Source organism: Monopterus albus, unplaced genomic scaffold (genome assembly GCF_001952655.1).
Source record: "Monopterus albus unplaced genomic scaffold, M_albus_1.0 scaffold70.1, whole genome shotgun sequence".
Lineage (NCBI taxonomy): Eukaryota > Metazoa > Chordata > Actinopteri > Synbranchiformes > Synbranchidae > Monopterus > Monopterus albus.
In genome coordinates, this window is record NW_018127950.1 from 1025106 (window position 1) to 1050170 (window position 25065).

Here is a 25065-nt window from a genome sequence, read left to right on the forward strand (position 1 = left end):
AAATATGCATCTCAGCATGTTGAACAAATACATTTTCTTCTAGTTTAGAGCTCTACGATGAACAAGCAACTAGTACAATACTGACCAATATGAGGATTTAAGGTCCAAAGTGGAATGAATGTTCTTGGTAACACTATCCACATACTGCATGTTGACATTTTGGAACAAGAATCTACACTATGCATCATTTCTTGCTGAAATCTTGATTATTATTACTGAACAGACACTGTGGTCGAACTTGTTTTAAGCCACATACATATCATGTTCATCTTGTGCTTTCTCACTACTCTGCCTGTAAATCACATCTCTTGAGTTTTATTTCTTTCAAAAGATGAGGAATCCAATTGAAAACCTGGCTCTGTAATCTCTGAATGGCTTTTAAAGGGAACAGCAGCTGGTGATAAGCTTACAGTTGTTGGGGGGAGGCTGCGGCTCAGGAGGTAACGCAGTCGTCTCCTAACTGGAAGGTTGGCAGTTTGATTCCCGTTCTCCACATGTCAAAGTGTCCTTGGGTAAGACATTGAACCCTAAGCTGCTCCCAATGGCCAGGTGACTGCCTGCAGGGCAGTGCCCCCATCAGTTTGTGAACGGGCTGTGGGTGTTGTCCTGCCCGTATGGCTGCCGCAGTTGAACGCTCACGCTAGTGGAGAGCCTCTATTTGCTCAGTAAAAGTGTTTTTAAAAATGTAAATACTGTGCAAATGAGGCCCTCTACATTGCTTTGATAACATACTGTGAAATGCAAACTTGCTTTGACAACACAAGTGGAAATTTAAAAAGAATTCACAATAAATACATACTTAACTTTTTTATTTGAAGTCGGGACACAGTGTACTTTGTCACTGGTGGCAGTTTTATAAACAGCTTCTTTATGCAAATTTGAATTCATCATGTGAGAACCCACCGGTCACACGAACCAGTTGACCAGAACAAAAATAATATTGCTTCTGATTTGTTGTTGTCTGCATATTCACTTAAGTGTCATGTACTGTTTGTCTCCGCTGCCTGCTGGGCTTAATCTCAGCTCTCCCTGGTCCCCAGTGTCCTTCCATTCACCGCGATTAGCCTTAATAGATGTGCAGTTGGGTTCTGTTTGATGACCCAGGTTGGTTTGTTCATGTCCTAATACTTTCTTTTATAAAATGCATTAAAGATGATTTCCTTCCATCATGACCCAAAGTCCACACAGACTCATATACAGAACTTATTTACTGTAATCATTCCTTATTATAGTACCTTCCATTCTAGTTTAGAGTAATAACACTTCATTAAACACAATTATATTTATATGAGGGAAGCTGTATATACAATACAGCATGCACAAGTGAGGGAAACTGTGTATAGCACCACATGTAATTTATAGAGTAAATAATCAAATTGCATGTATTGGATGAAAATTAATGGCTCAAAAACATTGTGATTATTTTGTTCACTCTCCCAATTAACCATAGGGGTTTCGAAAACCTTGAATAAAATTCACAGCCATATTAAATGATATGTGACAAGCGCTCACACCCTGAAATCAGGGGAAGTTAAATGAGGTGGAAATATGTATTTCAAGACGTGATAACACACCTCTGTGAACACATGGTACTATTATACATGCTCCAGAGAATCTAATTTCTCCTGCAGGTAACAGCAAGTGCAGAGACAACAAATCAGATGAAATGAACGAGGCTGACTGTGAGAAGGAAAAGTTTGCTTCCAAAACACAACGAGAGCATTTCAGATATGACAGATATGTAATGTAACTTGGTGCCACTGAGAGACAATAAGCTGATGTTTCCAACAGTGCCAAAAGCATAAACACTGGAGGCTCATATAGACATCAATTCTCGCTGGCGTTTGTTTAGATAAAAGATTTGGGTGAAGAGGTGAAACAGTAAAACATTCATGCTAGAAAAAAGTGCACATATTCAGCAAGCTAGAGAGCTAGATGAATGATTTTTTTTCTTTTTCAAAAACCTGAAATAGGTAGCACACACAGTCATTTCATTATTAATAAAATCCAGATTTCCCTGTGATTCAAAAGGATGTGACCAAAAAGTGTCCTTAATCTCTGCCTGAACGCTGACACATTTCCATTGTTTTGTCTGGTTTTAATTTGCAAACTATACATTTAATGGGCATTGCTATACACCAGTAATCCACCATGACACCGTCAGCTAAACCTGTCTCATTACAATCAGTCTCACACCACTGTCACTGAACTGCAGTACACTGAAATATATGCACTGTAGCAGAAGAGACAAATGTCCCAAAGCTCCTTCTTTCAAACTTTTGCAAGAGGCCTAATCCCATTGCTAGTTATTGCCTTCATTTGTCTCCAGTATTATTATTACTGGAGGTGATTGACAGTCCCTCGAGATGCTTTTTGGCGGGCCCTCTCTTAGCTTGAAATGTGTGAGCCAGGCGTGATGGAGGTGCCTCTTGGCACCATGTACCTATCTACTGATCATCTGTTATCTCTGACTGAACATATTGGATTATTGATTCGAAGAGCGAATGTGTTTTTGTAGGTGTTCGAATACCCACATTTGTCTATAGAAACCTAACATTGTAAAGACATTTGTCTATAGAAACCTAACATTGTCACCGTAGCTTAACTGTGACTCGATAAAATGGGATATGGGCAAAAAATAACAGCCCTAATTCTCACATTATGCTGGCATTTGACGAATTTCAGACTGTAGCTGTCCATGGTTCTGAATCTGATGGGCTTTTCTTTTCCATCTCACATTGCAGTGCAATGTGTTCTTAAATGAGTAATCCATTGATATAGCATTGTTACACTTGCTATGGATATTAAAAACAGATCAAAACTGCTGTAGCAGAGCCAGAAGTATTGTCTTTTTATTCCATCTTTTTTTCTTGTCAGTACCTGGTGCCCCTATTACCTAGGATGTGACTAGATGAAGGATGGTTCAGTCCATGATTCAGGTGTGTTATGTTTCTAGCATCTTCTATCTTCAAGCACCGATGAGCAGTGGGCTATAAGATGTGGTAAGATCACTTATTTCTAACACCATACCCATTTTGCACATTTTGTGCTAAATGGCCTCAAGCTTGAGCCACAAAAGGCTTCATACTACCATTTTCATAAATCTATAGTACACCCCAAGACCTTTAACAGTCTTTAATGTGTAAAATTGGAGGGGTTCCCCTTTAACATATATGCAGTGAAAAACACTTATCCAGTTGGAAATTGGTTTGCTGTAGAGTGTCTGGAAAGAACTTGATCTGAGATGCTGACTTTAAATCCAGGAGGATTTATTTCAGAACCACAGGAATTGCCAGACGACTGCAGAGATGCATGTATGGTTGTTACTCTGAATCACACAGTCCATTGTGAACACACATCACACTCAGCCTAGGCCTAACAAGCTCTAATAAAGTTCTTGAATGCTGATTGGTTAGCCCTTAATTGGCTGCATATGAGCGGAGGGAGCAAGAAAGGGAAAAAAAGCCTGAGTGACAAAATGGGAGAATGAATGAGGGCTTTTGTACATTCAGTGAAGCTCCTCCGTTTCAGCTTTTAAACACATCATGCCCTTGTATAGCCAAAGTGTGTGCAATTTTCCCTCACAGAAGTCTAAACAGAAAAGCTTTCACTTGATTAAGGATAAGAGATGGTGAGATATTAAAAAGGAATGTGCAAACACACAATCACATCCACAAAATTCACACTATAGGTTTGACCATCTAGAAGCAGGCTTTATTTCTGGATTGTTAGTAAACCAAGGTGCATTCCTTGCATCAAATGCGTAAAAGCGCGTGAGCACTTGTACGCATACAAAGGGGTAAAATGAACAGAAATAGTAGGAGAAAGAAATATAATACAGCAGGTAGCATTCTGATGGTTCCTCAGGACAGCCTGAGGAGAAAGGAGGTGTCTCTCAACAGGAGGAGAGCAAAGTTGGAATTTTTGGAGATATGCAGTGAATTTTATTGAAATTTCTCCTGCCTTTCATCTGCTTGTTTGTGCACATGTGTGGCAAAGAGTGAAAGAGATTGACCAGAGACACCAGTCTGGTCTGCTGCCAAGTGGCATTAACCGTGTATCAGTAAATGACTTCCATTCCTCCAATCTGCTGCATATCTACTAACACTACAAAGACCATTCAGAGAGAGAAACATCCAGAGGTATCTATCTTTGGTCTTAACATGGTTTCAGCCCATCATGTGCACTAGCTTTACATTTTATTTAGTCTCCTTTGGTGCTAATCATTTATTGGTCATGCTGTGGTCAATATTGTAGGTACCGAAGGTGGTCAATGCTAAACACCCAGTTCTTCTTTTATTATATTTTAGACAAAGTGTGCAGTAAAAGTAAAATCCATAAATTCCTAAGCACCAAAAATTCCCCCCTAACCAGACACTGGATGATGGGAAGAGTTAATATATATTCATGAACTGGGATTAGGATGAATCGTTTTATATCTTCTCTGTCGCTGATTGATATGATCAGGCATAATACAAACAGATTCTCATAATCGGGGATAGAAAATAAAAAGGCGAGTATTTATTTCTCTGACAATGTTGCCAAATCTTCTTTTAAAGAGAACTTGTTTTTCCTCTTTCAGGGTTTGAACTCTTGTTCCCATGTTGGCTTGCTCTCGTTGTTTACTGATGTCTCACTGGAACAATGAGAATCAAAGTGTGTCTGGCTGCAAAACTCTCATTTATGGACTTGAGACTAGTGCCGTCTTCCTCAGTTGTGCTATTACCTGGCCCTACTTTCTTCTCTATACACACACACTTGCCTGGCTATATTAGCTGACAGCACGCTGCCTGTCTGGAAGCGAGTAAAGCACTGGAGACCTGCTCCTACTATCCCCAGCTGTCTATATGAATTAGTAACACACAGTGTCGCTAATGCTAGCAAATCACAATCTAAGGCAGCATCTGTGCACATCTGTGTACATCAGGATATGTCTGAAAGTCCTTGAACTTAGTGGGGAATTAGCCCTAAGGACTCTCGCAACTGTCAGACAGCCTGTGGGGGTGCTCTTAGGACACAGAAAAGAGCAAACGCGTCTTTATATTTACTTGCCCTGTCTGCTGCCATATGCAGGAGAAAGTGGAGACAGTTGCTGTGTGCTCAGCTGATGTCTTGACTTTCTTGTGTTGACAAAGCCCTCCTCATCATCCATCCACCACCTCTGCTAGACTCAATTCACCCCAGAGCTCTGCCTCGGTTTCTGCTCATCACTTCTTAAACACTCCCATTCATCTTTGTTGTCTATTTTAGATTCCATCTGTTTTCTCTCTCCCTCTTTCTCTCGCTGCACAACCCCCTTTTTTCCCTTCTGCAGGCAAACAGAAGCATTGCCAAGAGCAGCTCTGTTGGCCTGCTAAGAATTTACATATGTAAATGAGAGCCAATGTTGCTCATAGATCTGCCATTAAGCAAACAGCTGAAGCTTACAAACAGTGTCGGTCTCCATTAGTTTAGCAACAACAGAATTTCTTGTGTGCTGAATTGCTAACTCACCTTCTTCCTCTCAACTTTAAGGAACTGGTTGAAGATAATGTCCTGGACTTGACACAAGGTAGAGTGGCACCATGAGGAAGAAAAGATACTTAGGGTGATTTTGCATTACAAACAATAGTTTCATACCATGCCCAAGCACAATTGCCCCGACCTCCCCTTTCCCTCGCAGGTCTGCCTTCACATTAGTAACATCATTCTGTGCCCCAGCACACTTGCGTATGTACACAGTATGATACAGTAGGTGGCAGTATACACATAATTTGCAATCCTCCAAGACCAAGAAAGAAGAAGAAGCAACCACTCACATCATGAACTGGGCAATATTTGTTTCTGTTCCACACGTATGCAAATACTGATGAATACTTTTATAAATCTCAGAGTTTTTGTGTGTAGTATCCGGTTGTCATTTTCATCAGCCCAAATTTTAAGCAAGCATTTTACTTCATTGTTACTCCACAGGGATCCATTCGCAACCATGTTTGCTACTGTTTAAAGTCAAATAGCTTTGACATCTGACTTCCTTGTTTGGGCATGGATGTATTCACATCTCCTACAGACCACGCTCGAGAAATGAAGCCAGTGCGAAAGTGTTAAAACCTGCAGTTCCACGAATGTCCACTTGAGGCTGGCTCCAAAAGGGGGTCAATACCCATAGACTCCCATGTTAAATTAAATAAATTACAGCCTGATACAAACAACAGTTTTGGTCTCTATGGTAAACTTTTCCTTCCACAACATCAGTGAATTTTTATATACCTTGGCCATGTAAATTAAACTGTAGCTAAAAGTTAAGCATAATTAAGGCTGTGGTCACTTGGAGTGACAGGCGGGAGGGTCATGCCACAGGTGGCTGGCCGCTAGCTTTCTAATGAGCTCCACTCACACTCCACCTCTTTGCCCATTTTGTATTAGCTATAACAGAGGGAGTGAAGCACTACCAAGATCGTGGCAGCCAGACTTGAGCTTCAAAATTGCTCTTTAGAAAACCAATGGGTGATGTCACGGTGGGTTTGTCCATTCAGTCAATAGTTGTGACCAGAATGACCTGCAAACCAATACAATCAGGTGAAAGAAAGAAAGAACTGCTGGCTGGTTGCTTTGATTCTCAGTGGGACTCACAGCACTACAATAACACTGACAACAATATTCAATATCAAAAATGTAACCTTATGGCACATGAACTTTTTTTTTTACTTAATGATGCAACGATTACTATGCTTGTCGGCTATTTTGTCATATTTATTTTGATGATGCCCGAGATGATTTTATAACAATGTCATATGCAAATCCACGTTTAAAAATGTTAAATATGTTTAAAAATATTGAATAACCAATTTCATCTGACTGAGGTTATAAACACCATCTGGAGGGATTTTCTTCACAAGTCATTGAAAATAAAATATAAGGTATTTTGAAGATTATAAATATATTAAAAGTTACAATGTGTAGCATTTAGAGTATAATGTGCCAGGTTGACATGATATCAAATAATTGCATCTTGGAACTCTCACAATGAATACAACCCAGCTTCTGACTTGCATTTCCTTGCTCTGTTCCACAACACGTCATCTCATCTTCTAACATCGTCTGAATGTAGCATTCAATATGGTATCTTGTGCCAGTCGGTGATAAGGAGGCTGGTCGTGTTATTGCAACTTGGTAGCTGCTGTACAGTTTAGAACTTTATGTGTAGAGATTTGAGGTCACTGTGACTTGCCCCATGTGTGACTTGAGTGAAGGTTCTCCAGCACCTCCCCTCTGGATGATTCCTCTACAGAGGGAATCAAAGGAGGGACTCAAAGTCTTTTGGGTGGTTGGGGAGTCTGAACTACTCAATCCAGGTCATGCATTTTTGTCCTGATCTCTTTTCTGCCTCTTTCTCAAGTCTCAAATACACATTTTTGAAAATAGATATGAGTTATCAGCTTAGCAAGTTCTAAAAGCTAAAAAGTCAAAAAGCTGGAAGTGATGGATTCAACCCTTTTTTTTTTTTTTACAACCAAATCAAGAATATTGCTGTTAAAATAATGCAAGTCTAACTAAGTTCATACTGGAGAAGTCCTCTGTTTTAGTCAACTGTTTTATGCTGTAATTGATTTATATTTTGTATTTGTTTTGGTTTTACCTGCTTCCGTCAAGTGACCTTGGGTGCTTTCTAAATAAAATTTATTATTTTAATTAAGTGTAATGGTGTCTTTACAGGTCTCTCCAACTTATTCAGACTAAGAAAGCAAAGGGCAATACTACAGTTCTCAGATCAATGCATACGCTACCTGCAGGTCAAAGGGCTGATTTTAAAACACTGTAATTGGCATTTGTCTGCATGTCAACCTGATGTCTTTTCACACCTTGCTTTAACTTGACCTTGTGTTTGAAAGACATTATAGAAATAAACTTTTGTTGCCATGATGTTTGTGGAAAAGAGAAAACAAGGTCATATGTAATAGTGGAATCAGATGATGGCACATGATGAGAAATTAGGCCAGAGACTGTGGAGATTTTAAGTGTTGCAGTTTGAGACTTTCTCCAGTAGTGTGAAATGAGAAGGGATCGGTTAAAGCCTCAAAGAACACAGAAATGGGATGGGATTTGGTTTACGCCATCGTACATTACCACCCTCACTCTGATGGACCCTTTATGAGGCTTAATTAAAAAGTCGATGGCATCTTTAATGGCTGCAGCACAATTTTTTTCCCTCTTGTTTTCAAATGCTTGTTCCCTAATGGCCAGAGGCAACCTCATTTGGGGGATGGAGGACAGAGCAATGTTTCGACCTGTGGCACGAGGTCATTATGCCCTGACTGTGTCAGGAAACTAGAACAGTCTGTTGTGTATAACTCCACTGTGTTTTGGCTGCTGGTCAATGAGCAGAAAATTGTGCCTAACTGGTGGGCACCTCTACAGATTCACCATCAAGACAAACATAAATAGGCTGGATAAGGAGACAAATGGAATGGTTGTTTATAGAATGCTGCTCAGTTTGTTCTTCACATCATGTCTGTTTTTGACATTTTATTTCATGTCCTTGTTTATGTTCTGAATTAGAAACAGAGTAATAGTGCAACATGTCTGAGATGAAGCCAAGCGCTGAAAGACAGCCAGTGTCCTTTCTGTCTCAGAAATGAGTTTAGTTGAAGTTAATGACTGCAGTTTGAAAGACACGGATGAGGGCCTCGTCTGGGTAAATGTAGTGAGTCATATTCTACGCTGAGCATAATGATTTCTCTTTGTATCTTGTAACAGTACTGTTTCTGACATTCTTAATGTTTATTGTATTTTTTTCTATTAATTATTTTATTGTAATATATATATAATAAATAAATAAAATGGCATTTCACTAATTTTTTCCCCACCAATTCCAATATAGGAGTCCTGCCTTCCCCATATTAGTGGATAAGACATGAGCCAAAATAAAATCTCAAAATTCAAATCAGATAATTTTTCAGAGGTCAAAATTATCATGCTAATATGTGTACAAGTGGTCATTTTTACTGGTAAGTTTGTTTTTAATAAGTAATTTGATATAAAAAAATTAAGTTTCAAATGATTTGACAGCTTTGTTTGGTGGTCTGATGCTATCATTCCACTTCTGGCTGCTACTGCACAGAATCTAGCTGCATAAAAGCAAAATGCCAGCTGTCGATATTTTGGCCTCATTTTTGCATAGTGGAGGGAAGTGGTGACACCATCTCTATCGTACATATGTCAGTGGTCCAGACTGTTGCTACCAGGAGATGCTTTAATAAAACTGAATGCCCTCATGTTGAGCTGTAGCAGAAGTTTTGACTTGGATCCAAGAGTTCCTGGCTGCAGACAACAGGATGGCGGACTGGTGACCTCGACCGGAAGTTCGGACTGGTGACTTCTTTCCCCCTCCACCCCAAAACTTTATTAAAATGTTATTTGAACTCTTAACCTCAATGAGGTTTGCATACAAGTTTTGACTATTCTATTATTTTGACTATTCTTCATTTAATCAGTCTCTTTTTAGTCCCTGAACATTATATAAGAACGCCACCAAATTGATGGAGCAGTTTTAAGGTTTAATGTTTCTAGCTTTATAAACTAAAATACAGAATTGTGTTTGATCATTGTGGTAGCTGTTTCAAATTAAAACAAGTTATAGCATAAAATATTGACGACCCGGTACCTGAATGGACACGTCACATATAGTTCTTCAAATGTTGTTACCCTCAAAACCTTTCAGCCACTACATAACCCTTTATTATGCAAATGCTGCTATGCAAGTCAGTGCTTGAGGGGAGTTAATGTTTTGAATCAGTCATATTGAGCCACATAGCTCTGACAGCCTCAGAAAAACAAGCATCGTTCATTCTGTTATGTGTCTCACATGTTTCATATTGTAGCTGTTAATTAAGATATTAATAATTTGGTTCACTAAGGCTAACTATGCTCCTAGCAAGGATGTAGATGGTAAACGGCTGAATGGTCTTATACTTATATAGCACTTTTCTACACATTGATACGCAGTCAAAGCACTTTACACTATTTCCCATTCACCCATTCGCACACACAAACGCTCATACATTCACACACTGGTGTCTTCACCAGGAGCAACTAGGGACTCAGTGTCTTGTGGACACTACTATTTTCAGTGTAACAGTGTGCCTAATTTAGAGGAACACATCTGCAAGTGTATAACGTTTTAGTGCAGCATTTATGGTGACATAAATGCGTTAACCCTTGCCATAAACAAAATGTTGGTTTTAACTAGATGTAAAAATAAACTAAAAGCAATTTGGCCAAACAAGAACGTGGGGAGAAAGTGTGCAACTATTACAACAACTACAAAAATGAGGAAAAAAATACCATCCAAGTAACACAGTGGGAAGCCTAATATAGCAAATGCATTTAACCTTTTTTTTAATAAGCTGTCAGCTCCTACAAGCCCTCAGTTACTGCCTGCCATTGTTAAAAATATTTCCTACCTTGGTAGTTGAATGTATTTCCAGCTTGTTTGAGCCTGACATTAGCAAGGGACCAATCATCAATAGCTCTTCTTCCTCTATCTCAGGAAAAAAAGATCCACATTTGAAACAGTGACTCTATCTTCCAAAGGATGCCTCTAATTGGAGGAGAGTTAGGCTTCTTCCTGACAGCGCTGGAGATTTCAAATAAAGCCCATTTGCCAGTGTAAGGAGTCATTAAACATGTCATTAAATCCAGCTTCTTCGACATAAGTAGATGACACTCTGAATCTCATTTAGTCTTTTCAAAGCATGATGAAATTTCAACCGGGCTTATGGTTGACAAGGAATCATGCTTGACCTGCCAGTCGAACATACACATGACATGTGCTCTTTCATACATGTTGTGTGGGTGTAGAGTATGTGTTCAAAGGAAGTCTCATAAAGTCTATTGTTTTCATACGGGGAAGGCACCAAATTATCCCATTACTGAATGAGAAGAGTATAATGTTCAGCCGCCAAAAGACGAGTCCACTTCTTTGTTTCACTGTTGCAGTTTTTTTTCCCTCTGTGGTCTGATTTGGCCTGCAGTGAGCGGCTGGTAAGTCCCAGTGGAGATGTTGGCCTAAACAGTCGGGTCTGAAGTGATTATGTGAGTGCAGTGTGAGAGATTCCTTTAGGGCCTGTGGGAAGCCTACACGTTCTTTGTTGACAGTAGCAAAGAGAGAGGAAGGGAGAGTGAAGGAGAGAAACACAGAAGGGAAGGAGATGATCTAAACAGTCAGAAAAAGTGCTGGAGTCTGGAAGACTAAAGGTACGTGAATAAATAAAATCACCTTTCGCGGCAAGTTATTAGGTTTTCCTTTATTTGTTCATCCACATATCCAATTATCATGAGCTTTGCATTCATTTAACTGCCAGTTACATCTTATAACACTGTCAAATTGAATTCAGGTAACCTCCCCTTATGTCAGTCTAACATTGTCACGCTGTATTTGTGCAGCCTCCTTATGTAACTTATTAAACTGTAGAAAGGATTTCAGTTTGACAGAAGATTAAAAAAAACCTTTACCCTTATGGTTTTGCTCTGCGGATTTTCTCTTTGAAATCTCTGAACCCTTGCTGTGCCCCAAGCAAACATCATGACCAGCAATTAAACACTAAGAACCTTTCATAAAAGTCTGTAACAATTAATTGTTCAGAATCATGTCATCTCATATCGTCTGTGTACATTCAGCCAAGCAATCAAAATGAAAAATGGCCTTTTTGGCTTGGTTTGTTTACTTTAAAAGCATGCCCTTCAAGCATCTCCTTCTTAGAACTGAGGAGCTAAGCCTGCAGAAAGACGAGCTGTCGTTTTTTGGTGCTTTGCAGACAAATCCGCTCTAAATGGCCGGTGATTTTCATTCATTGGCTCAATAATCCATTTGAGAATTTACTCAGGGACTCAAGACATACTGAGGAAGTTTTTTTTAATGCTCCTTATGAACAGATATACCCCCTTCAAGCTGAAGGAGAATTGTTTAAATAACACAGAAAATGGAAATGAATGCACATGCACAGGCATTTCAAATCAGTGTAGTGCTACTGTACGCTTTGCTGCACCGGGGGAGTTTAATAACTCAGATGTCTGCATGCTTTCAGATGTCCTTGTTGAATCCAAGGCCAGAACCTGGAGAGGGAGACATACATGGATGGATCTCCCTCCACTGCTTTCTCCCCATTTAATTATTTTCTCTGGCCTTGTCTTTGCATGGATCCATCTTGTTTAAGGACTTGGCTCCACACTTGACATCTCCTACTCCTCCAACCCTCTTCCACCACCTTGCTCTGTTCACCTGGTGACTTCACTGTCCACCCCTGCTGCCCACTGTCCGTCCTCCCATAGTGCATTGTGGTAATTGAGTGAGAGCTGTGGCCCCGGAGTCCTTGTGTAATCCACACTTTATAAGCACTCTAATTGAAGTGCAAATTCAATACTCCCTCATCAGCCTTTTACTGGCTCTGCCTTTGTCTGCACCCCTTAGGTAATTACAGTGAGACTGGCGGTTCAATAATTTTGCCGAAAATAATGTAACAAAAACAGAGCAGCATAAACCAAATAATTTTACTGTGGCTACAGTATAGTAGCCAGGTTACTGAATGTGAAGTACTGGGGAATACAAAATACTTCCCTCTCTGTCATCATGAAGGTAACACACCAAAAACTGTGTTAAGAAGAAATTCAGAGAACCTTATCTGAACACAACATAGGATTACTCTACCTTCACATTTCCATCCTTCTGTACTGGTTTGCCTCTCTCGTGCAATTTCCTCTTTGTACAGTTGTAGTTCTGACACACATGTACATCCAAGAATGCATAATGGGAAGTGAAGTGCACACAAACATATACAAGTGTATTGGCTTGCCTATATACTGTAACCGTGTGTGTCTCTGTGTGTGGGAGTGTGGTTTGCAGCTTTAATTAAACTTCCTCTATTCTCTCTCAGCTTGTCCCCATAGGGCCCTGTCTTCTTCCCGACCACATGCTTATTTATTTATAATTGCATTAAACTCCAGAGTTGAACCACAGCTGAACATGGTGCCAGACCTGTGGAGTAAGCTTGTCACACACAGTAATACAATTTCATGAACTACAACATCCCGTTGGCTAGAAAAATTCCACCTTATGAATCATGTAGGGATGCACTGTACTTTAAACAACAGCAAAGAGCGAAGAATGTGTTATTCAGAGTAGCTGTATAGAATATCAACATTCAAAATGTGGGAACTGTTTCACATAAACTGGGGTGTTTTCCACCATGAAAAGATCTTATGACTATTGTCCCAGCAGAATTGTGTTCCTCAAGAGATAAAACATTACTAAGAAGAAAACAATGCAGGTGTCAGAACAACTTTTCTTTTAGCTGCTTTATTCAATTTCCAGATTCCTCTTCATTTTTTATTTTCCTAATTTGCTTTGCCTTAAACTAAATATCCCACCAGATAACCTTTTGGATGAGCATCACAGCAAATTCGTAGTGTATCCCAAGAGCTTTTGTGGAAGTTGGGTGAATGTGATTTAAATCTTCAAAAGAGAAAATCACATTAAAATATTCTTATAACGTTGTGAAATTGCCTAGATACCCTACATGGGCAGCTTCCCACATGTGGTGACTTAATATCTGTACCCTGCCTACTCACATGTGAAGCATAAACAAATCTGCACACCATTCTTTTCATAGCCAATTTAAAAGCTGGCATCAACATCATAATCATATTAGTACACATCTTTTCACATCACCATCAACCCAGTAAAACTGCAAATCTGTACAGACACTACACTCTAATTTATACTTTGCAATATTTTTAGTACATTTTTAATTGCTTGTTACATTGTTTTCTGTGTCCATGCATCTATTTCCTGCTGTGATGGCCCACTTTCCTGAGGGTAATAATTCACAGAAATTGTACATATGGCAAGGGTCCTGCATTTAATAAGGTTTGCATTGGAATAAAAATTCCAAAATGTATGACTATGTTGGTCATAATTCTGGGCATAAAGTGACACAATTACTGGTGACAAACAAAAAAGTCTGCATGCTGTAAATCACCAAGCACTCAGCGCCATAGGAAATAGATACAGCACTCTGCAATAAAGACAGGATTATTGTGACTTTTGGATATAGCTTTGACCTTGATGTCTGGCTGCATTTCTTCCACCACATAAAAAGAAGTGTCATATTTTTACACATACTAATGTACACATCAAGATAAATGAAGTGTTATGATTACTAATTTTTAGTTAATCATTAAATCTTTTTGATTACTAATTTTTAGTTAATCATTAAATCTTTTTTATTTTCATTTTTTGATGTCATTAAATCATATAGACATATGCCAAACATCACATACGATTACATTCATATGCCTACAGTATGTACTACACTCTCACATATATAGAGTATGTTGTGTTAAGCAGGGTATTATATGATAAACTGTCAGTAATCATGAATAGATTATGACATAGTGAGCCCATGGACACTGACATGTAAAAGCCACCCACCTCTCTCGCCACAACAAAGCCATTTTTGATCATTTTGCGTTTCTTTCAATGACATTTTTGCTAGTGAACCAGGGGTCTCAGGTGCTGCTGTTGGTTCAAAAACTGCAGCTGAATTTCACACTTCAGATGAAGTGAGGCTGTTTGACCCCTTTCCAAAGTTTCTGCAACAGCAGAGCCACACTGACACTACTCTGCATATATATTATGCAAAAAAACTACAGCACACTATGCAAAATATTACAGAAAATTATCAAAGAAAGTCTAAAATGCAGGTTCTATTAATTTTTTTAGCACAGCTGGTCTGCTGTTTGCATTCAAATAGGTTCACTGGTGTTACTGTCATTTTACTGTAATGTCAACATGTTGTGTAGCTGTAATATGAAGAATAAACAAATATTTTATGCTCAGTAATGAGAGACTAATTAGGAACAAGTGAAAACACACAATATGGACAGTTATTTCAAACAAAGCTCTTCTGAGTCCAGTAGGCCTGTTTACGTACTGTATTTATCAAAAGTATAAGGTTGCTATAATAACTACATTCTATACATAATATAAACTTAGCTTCACCTTTTCTAGCAACAAAAATAAAATGCTTTTGACACAGTAATGTATTTTAAAAATATAATTATATAATAGGCCTACATATAATAATATACCTCGGATATGGTCCATATTGTTTCATAATGAGTATTTTTATATTTTGATCATACTTTACTGAAAAAAGTTTGAATGCAAGATTTATAATTAGGTGTTCTGATAAAGTGATATTGCTACTTTGGAGAATAACTTTTCTGCTACTGCTCTCCAGTTTTCCTCCTGTTGATCATTAATGTTTTGTCAAATCATATCGTAATTTACTCTACTTCGAGTATTCTTGACAATGTAAACGAGCTGCAGTTTTGACAATACGTGTCCTGGGTTTGATGGGAGACGGTTAAAGGAAGAAAACTATTTATTTCCCAGTGTAACATCCAGTATCTAAAACCAAAACAATCCAGGCATGGCCAGGCGCTTAATAAGCGTCGGTATACGTCACAGTAACCCGGAAGTGCAGTGACAACTCTTGTCAAAAATCGTTTATCCCTTGCGTGGAACTGCGAAACAAAGGTGAGTTTTAAATATATAAAATCAGCTATTCCTATACTTGTCTCTTTTATTTTACTGTATCTCCCTTGAAATATCGTACGCTTGAAGTTTGAGCATAATTTAGTGCTCGAAGCACTTTTACAGAGCTTACATTTTAGCCGCTAGCTGGCTAGTGTTAGCAAGTAAGTAACAACAGACGTTTGCTTTTTGTGGCACCGAGATGTTGGGGGTGACTTTTCGGCTGTCATTTTGTGTGTCGAATCGACGTCTGTGCGGTGAGTGTGGATGGAAAAGATTATCAGTGGGAAAATTTCCACAGAGACATGCCAAATAATGAGTCCAGTATAAGAAATCAGGTTCTGTCAGTCGGAGTATCCTGCCGAATAGTGACCACGGTTTCGCCCTCTGTTGTATCTCCGTATACATTGCAGGGCAGCCGCAGGTTGTGTCCGCCAGAAAGCAGCTGTATAGAGAGAATGAAGAGTCCGACAGAAAGTCTACTGCAATGCAGATTGGGGACCTAAAGGTATTTCTGCAAGATGGCTGGAAATAAAAGTTACCAATTCACAAATAAGTCAGCAAGTCACAAAAATATAACAGCGTTTCGTTCACCCAATGATCTAGTCGCCCGAAAGAAAATTAAAACAGAATTCTCAGTGCTTATTTGTTGATTAGTAATGAAGAAGAAACTGGCGGAACAACTGAATACTTAGTCATAAAGTTTAAATGTTCAAGTCCTGAAGTGCATGCTAAAAATTCAGTTGGTTAGTCCCACAGTTGCATGAGCAAAGAGGCATGTAGGGGGTTTGAAATGCTCTGAATGGGAGTTTGTTTGATTCAGAAAACTCTCTGGGTGAAAATATTTTAAGGTCACAGATAACCTGTTGGTTGGCTTTATGATGATGGAAATGAATACAGAGATGGCAGTTTGCTGGCTTTTTTGAGTTCAGGGTAAGTCAAAAAATCCACCTTGAAAAAGGGTCAACGCAACAGCAGTTTGCTGCGATCTCTGTATAAAAATGGCATTTGACAGCACCTCTCCTCATTAAGCTAAGTTGCATACATGTCCAAAGACATATGCAGATTTGGTTGAGTGGCGATTCTGAATTGTCCATAGGGTTGAGTGTGAAAGGTGTCTGTCTCTGTGTGTCAGCCCTGTGATAGGCTGGCGACCTGTCCAGGGTGTACCTGACCTCACCCAGTGTCAGCTGGGTTTAGCTCTACAAAATAAGTCTTAGATAATGGATGGATGGATGGATGGGTGGAAGTTTTAATTGCATTTTGCCTTTATAGATACAGCAACTGTTCACCTCAGCTGATTGTAGAAACCTCTCAGTGATACTTCAAAAAGTTAGGGTATTTCCACAGTTTTTTTATGGGTACATTGGAATTGTGTTAAAACTGATTTATTAATTACACCTGTGGCTTTCCTACTGTGGCAAATTAAAATGTCTGCTGAAAGATACAGAAACTATGTGTATAAGCAGATGTGATGGACATATAAATATATGCACCTAACAAACACATGCAACCATGTACAGAATGCCCAAATGGAATAACTTCAGTATTCCTGTATAAGTTTTGACTTTTCACAAATGTTCACAGTAACATGTAGCTGCCATTTCACAGTGCCAGCAGTGCTGCCGGCCGCCCTTTTTCATCATGCTTTGCTACAGTCCAGTGTGTTTATTAAGGTATTATTTTCAACTGTTTTACAAAGGCCATTTCAAAGCCATAAAAACTAATTTAGCTGCAGCATGTCAAGCACTGCATTTTCATTATTGTTACAAGAGTTTACAAATCCATTTTGTTGTACTCGTGGGTTATTTGGATTACAAAGAGCTTGTTTTGGAAGAAATTCAAATGATTCTTGGTTTTGGTGGACAACAGCCAATATATTCTCAGACTCAAAGTGAGCAAGTAATCACAAGCCCTGATTGGTTGAATTAATGAACACAAGATGTTTTCTTTTTTTTTTTGGTAGGGGAAAACCTATTTATGAGAACCACCTAAATAAATTCAATGGAAGAGGAACGGTGTTACTCATGCTGGTAACAAGATCAGTATGGAGGGGACAGGCCAGCTGCTCTGTTTCATATTGCTGTATGCATCAAAAACGGTTATTAGACAGGTGGCCTTTCCTTTGACTTCCACCTGGCAGCTGGCAGATGGGCACACTTTTTCTTTTGTTTATAGGAGTGTGTGTGTGTGTGTGGAGTGGAATGAGGTCACTTGTCTTGATTTAAAAGTGCTTTCCTCGCATGGCTGGTTGTATTCTTCTTAAAAACTAGTCAAATTTAAACTCTTACACTGATGTGTGTCGAGCTCTCCCTCTAGTCGACTGTGTCTGTTCAGCTCCGTGCTGTATATTAAACCATTCAACCACTCTGTCAGATGTTCTTTACACACAGATGCCCAGCAAGCCAGAGCCCCCCCTCTTCATACACTACAAGATGCAGCCATTTGGTTTATTTACGGGAGGTGCTTCTGTAACCGCTGGGAATAGGCCAAGAACCAATCGAAACACACGGTGGAGGCCAAGCTAATAGAATCTGACAGGAATGGAGTCATAGAGGCCGCTCAGGCATCGTAAAGCTGTCGCTGTTTAAGCCCCTAAATTTGTCGCTATTACCTGCCTGCTCCTTCCTTTACAATGGCAAGAGTTGTGAGGAAAAGTGCAGCCAGTTTGAGTAGGTGTTGTTACTCATCTTTGCCTATTACAACAACAAATGCATATGGGTATGTTGGTGTGTAGTGCTTGCACATGTTCATTTTTTTTCAGCATCAAATGCAGAATGCATTGACAGTGAATTAGAAGGCCAAATGTATGGGACAATAACATACTTTCTAGGTCCGTGTACTTTTTGGTATTTGAAGTTTATTGTTATAAATGGAAACAAAAAACAAAAATTTAAATAATATTGGACTTTTATTTTAAAATCCATAAACAAAGTAAGTAATAAATCTGTTTTTAATGATGTGATGAAAATGTCAGACACCTTTTTAAAATTAGACTTGATTTTCTTTCCTCATTTATACTTTAAATAAATAAAGTTCTATAGCGTAGAAATGGAAAAACTGCTGCATTTTCCTTGTCTAAAACAGGAAGTATCTTTTCTTCTGTCATTTGTGACAACGTGCAGTCCTCGTGGCGCTACTCATATACATAGATGCCGCGTTGAGCCTTGAATCAGACGTCACCGTAGGCGCCATATTGGAAATGGCAAAAAGTAGGATGCCTAAATCATGTGCTGCTTGGGGTTGTTCCAAACGTTCGACAGCAGAAACCAGATCCAATGGGATTACCTTTCACAAGTAAGACTTAACTATTTTTTTTATTGTATTTGGTCATTATAACATCATTTTGAGAACGGAATGTGCTTACTTTGTGGATAATACTGTGAAGTCCCGCGGTGAATCCAGCGTCCAAATAAGCAAGGCAGTCTTTTTTAGCTATGTCTCCCGCCCTGTAATTACTCTGATTAGTGTTAGTTATCTTACTTATCCACGTGTTTTCATACTGTGTAGGTTTCCCAAAGATAAAGGGCTACGAAAGCAATGGGAAACGGCTCTCAGAAGGGAAAGGTTTTCTGCTAGCTCGTCAACTGTGCTCTGCAGTGAACATTTCAGACAGGAGGACTTCGACAGGACAGGACAGGACAGGACAGGTCAGACAGTTAGGTTCATAAATAGTTATTCCTTCTGTCTTCTGTTTCCCAGCTCACCTCCAAAAGGTAAGGTGTACCAGGCTGTAAGGATTAGAGAAGTCAGTGCCACATGCTGAAAACGTTTTTTTTCTGTCTGAATGTGAAGGAATCAATGATGTATTTCGTATTACACTGAGATATCATCTCAATATTTGATCCTTCACTTTAGCCTGTGGTTACCAGGCCATCTCAAACATCAATGAAGGCTCCACAGAGCCTGACGATGGAGTATTCAGTGGACTCTTCTGTTCAACAGTTCAATGTTGTGAGTATTAATTTCTAGCTATAACTCAAACAGCTGTGAGCATCATGACACTGGTTATATTCAAACCCATTCAGTTCCTCCACCTCCCAAACTCTGTCACTCTTTCAGACAGACTCATGTCCACAGTTTTGTGCATACATTGAAACATGTTTATTATGATTCTATTAATGCAGCCGTTTGCTTTTTAAGATAATCAGCAGGCTCTTTGACATGATGAACAGCCGCAATCCCCATGCCAAAGGGTTTAAAGCTCCTTTGGGTCCAAAGTGCAGAGTTCTTGTTGAGAGGCAGGGACTACTTGAGTTTGGTGATGAAAGATGGCACACCGCTTCATCGATCAAAGAGGTTTTAGGAAATAGTCAAGCTTTTGTTTTATGAAGAGTTTGTAAATTTATGACATGAAGTTCATATGATGTTCTGTTCTAGGCAGGCAAGGAAATATGATAAAACCAAAATTTATTTATTTTTGAGCAAATACCACTATAGACGGAATTTTGGGATGGCTTGGTGCTTTTGCACTATATTAATATTAGGGACATATTGCAATAAATAATCTATAGGACAGTGCGTGGATAGCTAATGTGAATAGTTAGAAAGAATAATAAAACTACTGTTGCAATAATTGTGAAATTATGTTTTGTCTTTTAGATCAGTTTACCTTGCTGAGGTGGTTGGTGGGAGGTTGATTCCCAATAGAATGGCGGTGGTACGCTTCCTGGAGTGTGAAACTTCCCTTCAGGGGATAGTGGGAAAAGTGCAAGATGCCATTGGCAATTACAACCCTATAATTTTGACAGATGCACAGGGCAATGCCATTCTTGAGTCAGAAGGTACAACAGGTGAGTCACAGAAACCTTTATTTAAATAAATAAATATTACATAGGTTGTTACAAAAGGATGGTGCAACACCTGTCATATAAAGAGATTTGTAAAATTTAGTCTTGTTTTAGGCATTTGCTTATGAACAGTTTACCTTTTTTAAATGTCAGTATTATAGAATATAGTATTATAAATTTCAGTAGATGAAATTTTTCATCCCTAGGGTCACAGTACTGGAAACAAAATGCTCGAAAAGTTCTTGCTGTACCAGAACAAGATTTTAATAGCTTCCAGGGAACAAAGAGGAAGAGACTGAGGTATGCATTCAAATTATCAACATTATTAAGTGCAAGAAACTGCAAAAATGTACGTTTTAAGATTACAGTCTCAAGAAGAACTGTTATGTAGGATTTGTCTTACAATAGTAATATACAGTAATTTATGTGTCAGTCACTACCCATAAACAGATGATTTTTACCATATTGCTCATGTTTTGTGCTTGTAGCTGCCGTAAAGATGATGATACAGCTGGCTTGGGAGAAGTCAGTGACAAAATAGAAGAGCTGGTGATGGCATCTCAAAATCTGCCAGCTGTTACAGTGGCAATCAAAGAGCTCACTGATCTTGCTGCTACCCAGAGAGTCTTGCTCACTGCCCCCAAGTTACAGACCATCAAGGAAGGATTTAGCTGTGTGGTTTGTAGAAGTATGTACAAAACTGGGATACTATAGCCCTCTTTCCACCAAATAATATCGGCTCAACACTTCTCGAAGCGCTCCTGTTTCTGCTGCAGATACTCTATGCTATCCAATTATTGTAGGGGTAGCCATAGTGATGCTGCATGTAATAGAGGGATTCCAGTTGTGAATTATGTGAATGTTTCTTGACATTTTAACATGAGTAGTTCATACAAGGTACTATTTACAAGTTTTGCTATATGGAAAACCATAAATGTGAGTAGAGTTGAGCCAGTAATGTGCAGTGGAAAAGGAGCTTAAGGTTAGCAAGCCTAGTCCTGGAGAACCCCCTGCCCAATACATTTGTGTTTTTCCTTGCTCTACCACACCTACTTCTGTTCAGAGAAGGAAGTTAATTACCTGATCAGTTGTGCAGGGAGGAGGGAAAACACTAAAATGTGTAGGGCAGAGGACTCTCAAGGACCATCTAAACCATCTAAACAGATTTAAACTATTTACTTCATTACATTCAAGGCATATTTTAGCCAAATTAATCTTTTAACACTGTGGCCCTTTACTTATCATTTTCAGTTTAGAGATTCATTGTTGCACATAGAGTATTAATGAGACTTCAGGCATATGGTTTAGTTGAATCAAGTGGAAATCCATCCTTTTTAATACAACTTTTATATTTCTTGTCTTTCTGGAGTACAGTACTTTGAAAAAGTTTTTGCCCCCTTCCTTATATATTTTTTGCATATTTGTCACACTTAAATGATTCAAATCAAACAATTTTTTATATTACACAAAGATAACCTCAGTAAATACAAAATGCAGTTTTTAAATGATTTCATTTATTAAGGGGAAAATAGCGGTACATTCCTGCCTGGCCCTATGTGAAAATTGGTAAATCACTTGCTAAATCCTGAATGAACTGTGATTAATCACATTTTTTGGAAAGCTGAGTTAAATTTCACTTGCTGCACCAGGCCTGATTATTGCCAGACCTCTTGAATCAAGAAATGGGGCAAATACTTTTTCACAGCACTGTATATACTATCCCCAGACCACTCAGCAGCAAAGACGTATATAGCGAATAGACTGCTTAAGCCTCGATTAGGATATTAAATTCAAAAGAGCCTTTGTGTAGAGAGGACCTGATTTATTCATCTTTTGCTTACAATCAAACAGTTACTACATGAACGCTTGCAAATCAATATAAATATGTAGAATGACCAAATATGCATCAGCATACAAGTAGACTTTGAGAAAAGAAAACATATCCTCTGAACAAAACGGTCTTCTGTTACGTTACTTTTGCAGATATCATTGAAGAGCCAGTGCTGTCACTGTGCTGCAGAACCATTATTGGCTGCAAGACATGTGTGGAGCAGTGGAAGGAGGCTTCTTCACACTGCACAATGTAAAGTCAACAACAGTGCAATAGAAGTTGCAGGTCTAACTGCTGCTTTATCAGTTTTGAAATCCTTTTTCATTGAAGAGTAATATTTTCATTACTCACAGAAAGGCAAACCCTTGCAGTTATGTATTGTGGTTCAGTTCAGTATGTTATGGGCTTGCAAATGCACCAGTTCATGCATTTCTCTGAGTTGTGTGTATCAGATAAAGCAAGGCTTCTTTGTATGGAGCAAAGTCATTGTTTACTGCTCTATAAAACAAAGGTGAGATGTCCGGATATTTGTCTGAAAAATGATTCTCCGTTCTATTCTTAACTTGTTCTGTTGTAAAGGGATCAACTCCAAATGTGGAGTATGCTGTCAGTGCAGATCCTACATGCTGTCTGTAAAGGTCTGCAGCTCCAAGTGAATGTGGCAAGAGTTCTGATGTAATTCTTCGTTTACACCCAGGTTCTGCAAAGTGATTTGGTATGCCTTTTCCTGTTAACATAAGAACAAGTATGTGTATAAAAAAATTTTTACGTGATAGTTACCAATGTGCTCAATTTATACTGCCTACTATACATTTTACCTGGAATCTATGAGCATTCCAGGATTCTGCCACGCTTGTAAGACCAATGTGGCACAGCCTACAAGTTAGGTTTGACACAGTATCTTACAAGTTGTCCTCCATATCGATCTCCTCTTGGTCCATCAGCTCGAGAAGGGCTGTTTTCAAGGGGTAGTTGACACAGTTGTTGATCTCAGGCCAAAGTCGTTAGACTGTGTTGTTCTGATTTAACAAAACACAGCTTAAATTTATTAAGTATAAATTGGAAAGAATTTCAGTTTCTTTTGTTGATAGTGCAGAAATCCTACTCTTGTAGATGAAGTCTGTAGATAAGGCAGTCTCTCCTGATTGAAGCGATGGTGTGACAGCATCTCCTGCATGAACAGTGTCAAGTAAAACTCCTTTCCATGGTCTACTCACACTTGGTCCCACATACCATAGGTGATCACTGCAGGCCTAGAGGAGGAAAATAATTGAAGTTGTGCAAAGTGTTATTTTCATTTCTGTCCAACAATGGTGCACTTTTTATGTTAACTGTTATACTTGTATGCGTTCATACACTGATCAACCATAGCATTAAAATCCATCAGGTGGTTTTAATGTGGCTCTGGCTGGTATGAGGCTACACAGTCCCATATGCAGCAAGACACGATGCACTGTAGGTTCTAAAGCCTTTTGATCATAGCCACAGTGCTTAGCAGTTTGCTGTGTATGGGGCAGTGTAGCCACAGACTGGTCAGGGTCACAACATTAAACCCACTTGGTGAGTTTAATGTTGTGGTGTACTTATTTGGTAGATGAAGAACAAACATTACTTCTAAGAATGTATAATAAATGAGGGGCAGTGTCACTTTCCACAGCAGGCACTGAGGATATGTTCAAAATCCAAGAGTTTTTACTCTGCAAAAAATGCGTTAGGGTTTAGTCCCCCTCACCAGGAAGCCCACAGAGGCTTTATGAAAATGTAAGTGTAGCCCCAGAGAGGCAAAGACAAAGAAACAGAGAGATAAAAGAGCTGTGACCATCCACTCTATTCCCACTGGCTTCTCTCCTCCATCAACCTGGCAATGCCAAGGAAATACAGTTCATTATCATTGATCACACTAGACTCCACACTCCCACATGTACTCTAAGGAGGTTACACACATATATACTCAGCAAAGCACCCGCCTAACAAGGTAACCTAAATTGATGTCTGTAGCCTCAGTGCCTGCAAAACACAAGACTAATGATGTGTCATTCCGTATCGAGGCTTCGAAGCGTGTGCCGAGTAGGGGAGGGGGCGTTTCCGCGATGCGCGTATCGAGGCCTGCGTCATTTAGGGGAGGAGCTGAACATGATGAAGTCCGAACCCTCGCTGCCCGGCTGTATCACGTGACTGATTCAGGAAGTGGTTCGGATTTTCAAAAGAAAGAAATCGCCTAAGACCTGCCACAGTGGAGAAACTGTTGTTTTTAAATAAAAACCAATGATGTGCCCCCTAAACCATAATCACTGGCCGTACCTCAACGTTAAAAAAGCACAATCATTGTCCATACCCCAACCACCCTCACCTCACTGTAAATAATCATTTCCATTTTCATCATTTCCAAATAATCATTTTCCATACTGCCAGTATATATATATGTAGGGGTCCTACAAATTCTGTTGCGCAAAGACCTTTATTTTGAAATGGTTCATGAATATTGCGCTGTCTTCCGGTGGTGCCGTGTGTGTGAAAACACGGGCAGAGAGAGAAGGGAGGAAGAAGCTGCGACGAGCTTACGGAGAGCGGGCTAAGTTCGGTAACTTTTGTTATTGTAACAAGTTATGAGTAGACCAATAACCCGCCTTAGAGTTGCATGACGCTGCTGCTAGGTCTCCGTTTGTGCTAACGAACGTGTCGTCTATAGGGAAGTGTAGAGTTTTGCCGCGCTAGCGCGTGTAAGGATAGGCTGCAGGCCTGTGATAGCTTATAGAGTTTCGGGAGTTAATTCTCTGTGTTTTTTTCGTGCTTTGCACCAAGAACATTGTTTTGCTAGTTCACACGAACTCCAAACCGGGTGCATGCCGAAATTCATATTTTCTTTTTGG

At 39.3% G+C, this 25065-nt stretch overlaps 2 protein-coding genes across 5 annotated transcripts in view; one reads left to right on the forward strand and one right to left on the reverse strand.

Annotated features, from left to right (window-relative positions):
• Window positions 1-15496: 15496 nt before the first annotated feature.
• The window catches only part of spop (speckle type BTB/POZ protein), an 87589-nt gene continuing 78020 nt past the window's right edge, over window positions 15497-25065 (forward strand). Inside the window, exons 1-2 of one of the 2 annotated variants that reach the window (XM_020605411.1) lie at window positions 15497-15577; window positions 15988-16082. The gene's annotated coding sequence lies outside the window, so the exon portion shown is untranslated. The remainder of the gene's footprint in view (window positions 15578-15987; window positions 16083-25065) is intronic. The other variant, XM_020605412.1, reaches the window with a different exon arrangement.
• Window positions 22604-25065, reverse strand: part of LOC109963123 (uncharacterized) — a 5070-nt gene continuing 2608 nt past the window's right edge. For all 3 annotated transcript variants that reach the window (XM_020605416.1, XM_020605415.1, XM_020605413.1), the window contains exon 4: window positions 22604-22922. In XM_020605416.1, coding sequence (XP_020461072.1) covers window positions 22618-22922 — 305 coding nt within the window. In that variant the 3' untranslated portion in view covers window positions 22604-22617. The remainder of the gene's footprint in view (window positions 22923-25065) is intronic.